Source organism: Egretta garzetta, unplaced genomic scaffold, assembly GCF_000687185.1.
Source record: "Egretta garzetta isolate BGI_Z169 unplaced genomic scaffold, ASM68718v1 scaffold20, whole genome shotgun sequence".
Taxonomy (NCBI): Eukaryota; Metazoa; Chordata; class Aves; order Pelecaniformes; family Ardeidae; genus Egretta; species Egretta garzetta.
In genome coordinates, this window is record NW_009258388.1 from 1,451,370 (window position 1) to 1,463,437 (window position 12,068).

At 40.0% G+C, this 12,068-nt stretch overlaps 1 protein-coding gene across 3 annotated transcripts in view; it reads right to left on the reverse strand.

Annotated features, from left to right (window-relative positions):
- Positions 1–1,197: 1,197 nt before the first annotated feature.
- The window catches only part of SYTL2 (synaptotagmin like 2), a 65,123-nt gene continuing 54,252 nt past the window's right edge, over positions 1,198–12,068 (reverse strand). For 2 of the 3 annotated variants that reach the window (XM_035897927.1, XM_035897920.1), the window contains 8 exons: positions 10,626–10,745; positions 9,455–9,624; positions 8,784–8,886; positions 8,193–8,363; positions 6,195–6,273; positions 5,179–5,278; positions 3,636–3,841; positions 1,198–2,321 (listed from right to left, as the gene is read on the reverse strand). In XM_035897927.1, the coding sequence (XP_035753820.1) occupies positions 2,176–2,321; positions 3,636–3,841; positions 5,179–5,278; positions 6,195–6,273; positions 8,193–8,363; positions 8,784–8,886; positions 9,455–9,624; positions 10,626–10,745 (1,095 nt within the window). In that variant the 3' untranslated portion in view covers positions 1,198–2,175. The remainder of the gene's footprint in view (positions 2,322–3,635; positions 3,842–5,178; positions 5,279–6,194; positions 6,274–8,192; positions 8,364–8,783; positions 8,887–9,454; positions 9,625–10,625; positions 10,746–12,068) is intronic. The other variant, XM_035897936.1, reaches the window with a different exon arrangement.

Sequence of the window (12,068 nt, forward strand, 5' to 3'; positions counted from 1 at the left end):
CTTGGCCACCTGGGCACACTGCTGGCTCATATTCAGCCGGCTGTCAACCAGTACCACGAGGCAGCTTTCCAGTCACTCTTCCCCGAGCCTGTAGCGTTGCGTGGGGTTGTTGTGACCAAAGTGCAGGACCCGGCACTTGGCCTTGTTGAACCTCCTAGAACAGCGAGACAGAAGATGTTCTACCTGACCAAAAGACGAGGGGAGTGAGACTGTCACAAACAGAGCGTTTTATTTTGATGGCAGCCACGTTTAACCATCAGAGTTCTGTACAGTGCAGAACACAGCAGGCTCCGTGACGCTTGCCTGCATAGAGCCTCGAGACCCCATCCCTACAGCTGAAGTCCCAGAGCTATTTTGGCACAGCAGAGCATTTAAGCTTCACAGGAAACACAACAACAACAACAGTTTTAATCCTGTGAAACTGTAGGTCGTGTTCACAGCAACCTACTTTTTTGGGTGCAAATGAATCCATTACAGGCAGTGAATATAACAGAACTAGGTGCCTCTCTGCTTTTCCAGAGTCACCCCCCTTTCGGGAGAGGCTACTCAAGAACACAGAAGCAAAGTAGCTGCACTTAAGTACAAATACATCGTTGTGGAGTGTCGTGTGCACCTTGCTCCTTAGTCATACCAGAACAATGTTTTGTACCTATCTATCTGCCAAAGTGGAATCTGTCGCAGCTACCGATCCCGTCCGACACACCTGAAGCGACAAGGTATCAAGACTGACAACTGCTTTTGGCATTTCTAAACTCCCCAGCCTGCCTGGCTGATGAGACAGAAAGCGGGTTCCCCGGCAGGTTGAATAGCACCTTTCCTTTTTTTCCATTCATAGTGTGTAATAAATACCAAGCAGTATTTAAATCCCCATGACTAAATTAAGCGATTGAGTTGGAGCTGCAAAGAGCCCCCTTCCCCTCCCTCCTCTAACCGAGGTGCAAGATTTCACCAGCTTTTAGACATACTCAGCTGGAACAAATAAATGTGCATTTGTTTTCAGAAATGTTTTCCATCTGCATTTCGTTATATTGCATGCTGAATTGCTAACATAAACCACTGGGTTTTAATAAACATTGAATTCCTATTTAGCTTTAATAGGCTGCTTTTATTAAAAAAAAAAAAGTAATACATTTTGTATGTATGCATTTCTCTTTCTTTAGCAGCATGCAATTCTACAAGTTACAGATTCTCGTCCTATTTCCTGCGCTGCAAAGCCACCTAAACCAAGACCACCCTAGTCCCAGCATTCTCCTGACGGGGGCGCTGAAGCACAGATAAATTACTTTTTGCAAAAAGCCAAGCTGCTAGATACCGGTACAGACGAGCACGCTTTACAGAATAAATACCCAACATATCTGTCGTCACTAAAATTGGCAGGTTTAGATCCTTTAGGCTAGCACTGAATAAAAGCCGTTTGACCTCTGTGCCTTCAGCACCTGAGAGTCAGGCTTGTACACTAGCAAGACAACTAACACGTATATAAGCAAGCTTTTTATAACCCTGATTTTTGATAGTATGTTTTAATCAACAGTGCTCTGCACCCTGCAGCACAGGACATGGGCAGTACCGCTCCACGTAATGCTTCCTTCATTCTAGAAGCGACTTCCATATCCTAGAAATGTACAACTACAAATAAAGGAACTTGCAAAACAATCCAAAAAAAAAAATTCTTCATCCTCGTATTCCTCTCTGGAGAGATCTGGCATGGCATAATGAGGGTGCAAATACGTACTAATGAGCATAAACAAAATGCAACCTGTTGCTATCTTATTAATAACACTTTATGAGCAATCCTGGAAGGGTACCGCAAGAGTTGACTTGCCCTTATTTTTTTGTTGGTAGTTCAGATTATTTAAGGGATTAGCAATGCTTCGGTTAGGCACCACGAGCATCCAGGTATCACAGCTACCTCTACCGCTCAGTTCTGTACATGCCTTCTTTCTTCAAGTCCTTTTCAGTGAATAAGAAATAAAAGAATCCCTTAAATGTACATAATAATCTGCAGGCAGAAGTTTAATTTGAAATACAAAGTGACATTTGACAGCACAAAACCAGAAGAGCAACGGAGCAGAGACTGTCAGAAGAGCTACTGTGTTCCTCTTCCAAGTTTCACCCCCACACCTTTAATTTCATTCCCGAGGTCTCTTTCTGACACTTAGCAATTAAAATGCCACCTTATTTTGCCAGTTTTGCAACCATCAGCATCCTGAGAGGTAGTGTATCTTCTATCCACGTGTTGGGCGAGTTCATCATCTTCTCCCAAAGGGCAGTTTCATCTGAAGTAGAATCCATCCAGTCTACTGTAGTTCCATAACTTTTGCCTAGACAAACATCAGTTTTAAGAGAAACATTACTCGATATGCCACAGAGCTGAGAGCAGACAATCAAATTTACTTGTCTTCTGAAACGGTTTCACCTCCTCAGGTAGCTGACCTAGTACTTTGGAGATCCAAGTCTACTTTCCCCGCCCCCCCCCCACTTGAACGATTCTGTCAAACACAATTAATGACAGTTTCACGCAGAAACTTCGTCATCTTTCTCCAGGCTTTTTTTCCTTGTTATCCTTAGTCTTTGTCACAGTCCCAAGGAGAAAGATGTATGGGCGATTAACATCCGAGAGGGTTTAAGAATAAAACAAGACACCAATTTTGTACTGAAATACAACCTCGGGTGCTCTAAAATTCAAATTGAGATTTACTATGCTAATTTGTATTTTAGGTTGTTCTGGTGAACCACGCAACAATTTAATTTGGGAAAAGTAATTTTTTTCTTGTATTTGCTTGAAAAGACTCTAAACACATCCTCCTCTCAGAGAGGACAATTGAAATTGGTTTTTAATTTTAATTTAATGGTTTGAAGCTGCGCCAGGGCAGGTTTAGGTTAGATATTAGGAAAAACTTCTTCACTGAAAGGGTTGTCAGGCTCTGGAATGGGCTGCCCAGGGAGGTGGTAGAGTCCCCATCCTTGGAGGTATTTAAAAGAAGGATAGATGAGGTGCTTAGGGACAGGGTTTAGTGGTGGGATGGCAGGGTTAGGTTTACGGTTGGACTCGATGATCTTAAAGGTCTTTTCCAACCAAAGCGATTCTATGATTCTATGATTCTAAAGGGACAAATATAATGATAGGGAAAACATACAACACTTCTATCTGCACATCTTATATTGCCTTTATGCTAGAAACTTGTTTGCATTTATAAGTTTTCCTATCCAATGTCTTCAAATCTTATCACTCATTCCTGATCTATCCTTTTATCTCCACCCAATAGTGTCTTTACACCACATACCTAGCTTCTGCATGCGTAGGTTTGGAAGACATTATCAAGATTTGGGGTTCAGGAATAGCATATTCTTGTACTTCAGACAGAACCAGATACAATGTATGGCCAGACAAAGGTTTATTTCTAATATTTCTCCTTACTCATCAGTCATCCTAACCCTCATAACGCCACTTTTATTTACATTTCAGGATCTGTGCTGAAGAATAGCTAAATTACTGAATGAAACTCTTCTGCAAATAAATAACTGAAAGGCTGCTCAGCGATCTTTGGAAAAAGAGAAGAAATAGAAAGGAAGAGGAAAAAAAAGGAAAAACTGTATTTCGTAAATTAAGGATTAATGCGTTAATTGTCCGGTACCTGTTCCGAGGCCTATCCTGAGACCTCCCAGAAAGTGGTTGGCTAGTTTGTTGTGATCCCAGACTGTGAGTTCTATGCAGGCTTCTTTCAAATCTTCTGGTCTAAAGCCATCGTAGACCATGGTGTGGTTGAATACCGGGTTTGTAGTTTTTGCTACTGTTCTTGTTTTCTGGCGACTTTTTCTGCTCGTATCCGGAAGGATGGTACTTCGGAAAGAAAAAGCATTGTCAGTTTGCACTTGCACAGCATAGCCTGCATTAAACGTACCCAACGGACAAAAACTACTGATTAACACTGCCCGTTGCATGTTAGAATGTGACTGAATGTGACGATGCTTTAGCATCGTGGAGATGAAGTCAAAGGTCATATTCGCAGTCCCAAAAAATGCTGGCAGCATGTATCCACTCTTGTGCTTCAAGGGCTGGAAGGGAAGGGGAGGTCAAGTGGGGAAGAGCCGCAAGTGAGTTTCTTTGCTGTATTATCACTAATGATGCTGAAACCTCTTTGTTGCTGCCAGAAATTTCCCAACCGTCTTGTTATTCTTGTCTCTTTACATTTTTAGTCTGTATGTGGACAGGAAGGAGGAAGAAATACAACCATGCTTCTCACTTCTGTCTCCTCCCACGATTTGCTAAGCTAAACATGCACAAACATGCTTTGATTAAATGTAAATAAAAGCAGGCACAATTTTGACTAACTAGCCCTTCCACTTAGTAACTGGACAGACAAAATGAAAGTGCTGCTGTGTGGTGCTTAGTTGCCACTGCGGCTAAACCACGATAGAAGCGATTATGCAGGAAATTCTCCACTGTTTTACTCGGGGGTATATACTTAGCCTCTTGAAGTTGTGTCCTGGTTTTGGCTGGGATAGAGTTTGTTTTCTTCCTAGTAGCTGGCACAGCGCTGTGTTTTGGATTTAGTATGAGAAGAATGTTGATAACTCACTGATGGTTTAGTTCTTGCTGAGCAGGGCTTACACCAGTCCAGGGCTTTTCAGCTTCCCCTGCTCTGCCAAGGGCACAAGAAGCTGGGAGGGGGCACAGCCAGGACAGCTGACCCCAACTGGCTGAAAGGGTGTTCCATACCATATGATATCATGCTCAGTATAGAAACTGGGGGGAGTTGGCCAGGGAGCAGCAACTGCTGCTCGCTCAGTGATGGGCTGGGCAGGTGTTGAGCAATTGCATTGTGCATCACTTGTTTTGTGTATTCTTTTATCATCATTATTATTATTATTTTCCTCTGCTGTTCTATTAAACTGTCTACCTCAACCCACGGTTTTACTTTTTTTTTTCCCCGATTCTGTCCCCCATCCCACTGGGGAAGGGGGGAGTGAGAGAGCGGCCGTGTGGTGCTCAGCTGCCTGCAGGGTTAACAACCACAAGTTGTAAGCCCTGCAGGACAATTTTCATTACAAGAAAGGAGAATGAGAAAGTAATTAGGTGTTTTATAATTTGAATGTAGAAAAATGAAGTTAAGATTAGAAAGCACACAGTAGCATTATTGGGCCACTATGTTTGATGACTTCAACCACAGTTCTTACCACTTAATAAAAGAGTTGAGCCTGTTGCCTCGCAGAAGAGGAAGGTCACGGCATTCCTTCACCCAGATGTGAACCTCACCAGTAGGCAGACTCTTCTTTCCTGTAAAAACAAAACAGGACATCTGATTAAGCCTTGCAGATCCCTTTTAAAGCAAATTTCTATGATGCAGTAGATCCTGCCCATACGTAGAGGTGATAATCGGCCTAGACTCTCATTATCTCACATCTTAGTTCAACATCCCTCTCTGTACTCTTGAAGCTGCAATCTTCATCCCACCAAAGTACAGCAAGATGACATCATGTCTGTATTCCCACAATGACTTTTCATTCTGTTACAACTAAACAAATACATGCTACTGGTTTTCTCTTTCCAAGCCTCCTAGATAAAGAGATCAGCTTGTCTTCAGTCTATGTGGTGTTAGCATTTATTGCCACTTGTACTTTCAAATAAGCTCCTTTGTGCTCTTATATATTTGATTCTTATTGACTGCCTGACTGGCTGGATTAAAGACCTGACCTGGCTTCACAGTCTGATCAGCCAGTTACCTGTCACCAGACAAGATCAAACCAAACAGATCATAATGCTATAAATTACTGCATTCTAAATACTTATTAGTATTTTCTACTTCTAATGTTGCTTGAATTTAGTGTGTTGCCATATCACAGCACCTGCCTGATGATTTATATATCTCTCAAATTATTAGTGAGAAAACAGAATTTTGTTACACATACAGACAGCATTACAAATCTAAGATTGTAACAATAAGGTAACAACTTCTGTAGTAACATTAAAACCAAAAGATCCTGGAGTGATCTTTGGATCCTAAACTGAATTCATGACCAGCATGACTTAATCCTCTAGAAAAAAAAAATAATTTACTCTTATGTTAAAACAAGATGTCAAAACTGGCTGAAAAACATTAATCAGCTTTTTTTTAATTTAAAAAAAAAGGGGGGGGGGGGAAGAACAAAACCCCCAAAGGCCTGACAAACCCAAACAAAGAAGCAATGCATACCTCCAACAGGGTGCGGGACATACTGGAGGGCGAGTTTCATCTCCCCTCTGTTTTCTGGGTTAAGAGCCACTGTTGAAGTCTGAAATTCAAGAAAAAAACCCCACAAATCTCAAACATTGCAGTTCATGCAGAGTTTATCATGCAAAGTTTTCCACTGGAACAAGCTTGACTTCTGCACAAGGCAAGGTTGTTGTTTTTTTTTTTCTTGTTTCCTTATCCGTTAATCTTCCCTCAGTTTACAGGACAGGAGAGATTTTAGGGCACATTTAACCACTTTGACAGTCCCTCAGATATATAGCTCTTCCACTAAAGCAGAAAACAAGACCCAGAAGAGGCCAAAAGGCTTTGAGGGCACATCTTTTCCACTGCTGTGCACTTATTTAAAACTAGAAAATATGCTCTTTCAATAAGGAAACTTACTCTTTGTGCAACAGAAAGTGTACTTTTATGAAGTAATTTCTATAGGAATGTTTTGTCTCATTTAACACAGTCTGAAAACCAGCCTCAAAGAGCGTTATCTTGCAAAAAGGCACAAGAATATGTTACTTCTTCACAGAGAGTGACGGACCATCTGTAGCTGGAACATGGCACCCATTAACGTTTGGTTACATTTATCTACCCAGAGCAGTCTTAATATCAGTCAAATTAAACCAGTGCTAAAGACTACCATGGCTTCCTGGTTTGTTCTACAAATTATTAAGCTTTGGACTGAGCTAATTTTAGAATGAACTAATGAAGTAAATTCAAGGGAAAAAAAAAGTTATTTACTTGAGTAAGCATATTTACTCCTAACATAACATTTAAAATTAAAAATAGACTTGACATTACAGTTTGTGCAAGTTTCATATGGCTCTATATCACACAGTCTACACAAAGACTATAATGTGGGTCCATGTCATATTCACAGTATGGCAAGGCTACAACATCAGTAATTGCTGCAATCCCAACATATCCCAACATCCACAGCTTCCAATGGTTGCCCTGGACTAACCTACCCTATTTAGCACCCATTTGTTCCCTGTTGCCTCAGACATCAGGTCCAGACTCTTTCTTGTTAAGGGTTTGTCTGTGCTTTCTTGACTTATGAAACGATCAATTCCTATCCAAACCTCAGACGGTTTAGTTGTATCCCACTTAGTTCCTCTTTAACTCCCGGCCTCATTTGCAATTTCATGCACTGGCTCAAGGAGAAAAACCTGGGGTTCTTTTTTCCTCATCCTCAAAGTTCAAACCCCTCATTGCCTGACCTTGGAGCCAGGTCTTCTTGTACCCCCACAATGCAGATATAGTCAGTGCTCAAGTATTTTGAGCTTGAGTAGCTCTGTAACTTATAAAAGCTGGGTTGTATAGGTACTCTGGGATCACAGTGCAGACATATCCAAATGGCTCTGCAGGTCTCAGGCTGACATTGGCCTAAGCTGGAAAACCTAGCCAAAAGCAAGCAGGAACCTGCACAGGCATCTACTTGTCTCTGCGATGTTCTAGCTTCCGTGATTTTTGCTTAGATGTAGAAAAAAAAAAAAAAAAAGAGAAAAATGTAAAAACAACAAAGGAAACCAGAACCTCAGGCAGTGTCTTAGCTAGAAGTTTAGATTTTGGCTGAAACCCATTAACAAACAGGAGGCATACAGACATGGAAGTCAACATTACATCTGATATTAAAATGTTGCTGCACTTGCTCCATATTTTCAGGAAGCTTACTTCATATTTGGGGAAAAAATGCTTTCAGGTATCTGTTGCAGCAACGTGACGTTAAGTGAAAAATACCTTGAAAATCCTACTCCTGAGACTATGAGAAAGTTTTTCCTACTATAACAGCTAGCTGCTTACTAGACTAATAGAAACCTCAGAACTGTACGTTCTATTTACCAGTAATTATGATTATAACAAACACAAAAACCACAGAACACACAAGACCAGGCCTAAATAAATAATGACTTGGTTTTGCACTTACACCGCTGAAAACACAAAGCAGCTAACCCACCCTCAGTAACCTACCCGTGGCTTGAGAGGAAACCAGTTGATCTGCTTGTTGGATTTATCATTCCAGTCCCAAGTTCCTAAATCCAGCTCCACCTCACCAAGGAAGCTATTCCTCCCAAAGGTATCATTGTGCCAGACAGAAATATTAAGGCTTTGGTTCTTTAGAAGACCCTTCTCAATTTTATACTGCCAGGAGGAAGAAATGAGAAAAAAAAAAATTAAAACAAGCTGGATTTTTATCAATGCTGTGTCTAAAAGTGACAAGGTTAGAAAAAAATGTGTCCAGGTTTATACATCCGTAACTGCTCACTTCTTCAGAACAAAACTCTCTTCATGTTTTACTTTTTATTTCAAGCATCTTAAGCTCATACTTAGCTTGTGTTTGTTTGCAAGAAGTATACCACAATCAGTATTTTCAATGTTGTATCCAGAGTACACTGTAGAGTTAACCTACCAATGGAAGCACATAGGTACTTCCACAGAGCAATCCATCTCATCCTAACACAGACGTCTCTTTTGAGAGCATCTAGAACTGTGCCTGAAAGTTAAGGTTCCCCATACTTGATGCATGCAGTATTTCATGTCTAGTAATAGTTTGATAAATACCCGCAGTATTTCATTATAGACTGGATTAAAAGTTTTCTTTTTGACAGAGGTCTTCCGTTTGCCCAGCTTGTATTTCTCTGGAAGCAGGTAGGTCTTTACATACCTAAAATTTAGACAGGCTGGTTAGAAGAGCAAAAAAAACCTTTCCAACTTCCTCTTCCAAAATACACAAGAATTTGCTTATAAAGTAAAAGAAATCCACTTAAATAGCCATTAAGTTGTTAACCTTGTTACATTTAAGAAATAACTATAGTTTTCAAGGTGGGACAAAAACTGCCTTCTACCAGGGGGGAATCTGTTGAAATGTCTCCTCGATACATACAAATACAGAATATTTATCTAACATATGCCTAGATATCATATTTATAGGCTTTAATCCTATTGAAAACCTATCAAAGCAGGATTTACTATATGGAAAGTTGAATTTAAAAAAAAAAGTTTCATATTCTTAAAAGTTGGATCTTCCCATGTTAATATCTGTACCATTTTATGGTGGTAATTCTACATTCAGTTCAGGGTGGAAAACCATGTAAAGCACATTATAGCTTCTTCATTTGTTTATTTGGTTGTTTACTCTAACAGGTTATGGAGATTGGAAAAAAAAATCAGTTTTGATTTACATGTTAAAAGAAAAACTTTCATTAGGAAAAAAATTCTCTGTTTATACTTACGGGTCTGAACGCTGTCGCTTAACATCTGCCACTGCCAAGTCTTTACATTGGCAAATAAAAATGTGGAGCTCATTCAGCTGTTCCACATAATCAATAGCAAACTGAATGTTCCCCTTCACATCAACATTGCCAAAGTCTGCACTATAGATGCTCATTAGACTTCCGCTCACCTGTATCATACAAGAAGGGAAAAATTTTCCAGGCATTGCATTTCACAGATACATCAAGATTAGGGTAGAAGTTATGCTCAGAATTCAGACAGTAAAGAAATCAACCATCTCCCTTTAGATGTAATAACGAAATGTAACGGACACTATTATACAAGCTTCTCAGCAAGCAGATTAAGCAGATTAGAAAGTTATTTGTAAATCAAAGGTGTTAGGCCAAGTTTTCCACAAAAGATTTGGATCTGTTTATTTCATTGATATAGAAGAAATAAAATGATAGGATGCTGTAGATCTGGAGACTGCCTGTGATCAGATCCTTAAAATATTACTTGTCTATCTCTTCAGCTGATCTTCCTTGCAGAAAGCAGAGCCTAAGAGTTTAGGACAGCAAACCTTCTGAAAATACTGACAAAAAGATTAGTGATAAAGTCTGTGGCTGAATTAGATGCCTAAACAAAACATACTTGAAAATTAAACCCTACATAGGCAGAAGGAGAAGGATGTAGAAACGTTTTTTATCTCAATATCCTTCCCCAGAATTCTCCCTTTCCCAATGAAGTCCATATAAATTAGCTTCTGGTTAGCTAGTTCACTGACTTAATTCCACACCCCACATACCAATACTGTCTTTTTCTTTCACTTATTTCTCTCCCACCCCTCCTTCTCCTTTTCTAAATGTTTGTTCTATATAAATTGGTCCCTACTTTCAGCTACAAATGTTAGCTTTTAGGGTAAAAGCCATCTCTTTGTTCAGAGTTCATAGAGTATGCTGCACACTGGAGTCCTGAACAGGCTCCAATATATTGCTAGAAAACGAGAAAAGTAAAACCAATTTTATTTTATTTTTAGGCAATTCCATGCAAGGGTTCACATAACAGAGAGAAAAGGAAGGAGACAGAGATGCCAAGGGAGGAAAGATAAGAGGAATAAGAAGGGAGCTGAAATAATACAGAAGAGATTAGCAAAAGCAAAGGACCATTAAAACAAGGCTTTGGTTTACATACAGAGGATAAGGAGGCCATGCCAGAAGAGCCGCTAAGATTGGTTAGAGAGCTGGGACTCTTCTTGATTCTGCCAAGGCAATAACTGCTTTCTGATGCTGTATCTGTCTCTCTCTCATCACTCTACAAAAACATCACAGAAAGAAAGTCTGTGTAGGTTCTTTAAAGTCAGAAGGAACATTAAAAAAAAAAAGAAAAAAATTAATGCAGACTGGGACTCAGTGAAAACCTGAATTTAAATCCCCTTGTAGTGCCAACACAAGTAATTATTTCTTAAATTAGGTCACGCATTTAAAAAAGAGTTGAAAGGGAATTTTTATGATGGAAATCCGACACTGAAAATTTTTTAAAATCTAGCTGTATTACTGCTTTTTGTTTGGTTTGAAATCTCAAATAGCAGTGACAAGGTACAAAGTTAACTTTACTGGAACAATTAAACTCAACTTCTCTACTTCACTCTCCCATGCATAAACTTATACAAGTGATAATGCTCAGGTTTTTCACCAGTCCCTTCCTGTTATACAGCAAACACCCCCAATTCTGTAGCCTCTACCTTTAAGGCAGTTAGCTGGAAGGTAACATGCACAGTAGAACAGCACTGGGCACAGCTGGCTTTTGCAAAAGGCCTTTCTTGCAGGAGGGCAAGCAGGGCCCTGCTTTTGCATCAGAGAACTGCAGTTTTGGTTTACTTGGTCCTTATCAGGCTTTGTGCTTACAACCCCATTATCTCTCCAGGCTATCACTGCACTAAAGTATCGATGATTTACTTCCCACATGTGCTTTGGCATCTTCCTACTCAAGCTCTTATAGAAACCACCATCTTCCTGTGAACAATTCATAAGGCTTCCCCCCTCCTTCATACAGTTTGGAACTGCTGTCATAGATCTACTAACAGACGCAAGATTAGTAAACCATTTCTACACACGTTAAGAAAATTAATATTTATAAAAATTCATGTCTAGCATATAAGCACTTTTAATAAGTCTTTATATTATAAAGATCCATTGATTGTAGCTTCTCTGATTATGTCTATACTGCTAAGTAAAAGCAGGCCAGGATTATTCCCCAGTTCAGAGGCCAAAGGTAAGGACTGACTAATGTCCATCCTACCTAGGGCAAGGCTCCTTGAGAGATCAATTGGAGACAGCTGTTTGGGACTGTCCAAAACAAATCCAGGGAGTGAAGTAACAGTTAAGCAGTGTGAATAATCAGTCCTGCTACACGGACTCTTTGAAAGACAGGAAAATCCTAAGCCCTCTTGTGGAGGAAGGATATATGGTTTGCCATTTTAGCTGCTGTCCACACAGCGGGTCAGAACTGAACCCAGTTCTACTTATTTTCATAAAACCATTTTAGCTGCTGTCCACACAGCGGGGTCAGAACTGAACCCAGTTCTACTTATTTTCAACCCTGTCCTTAATTTACTCAGCAAAGCCTGCTGTCTGG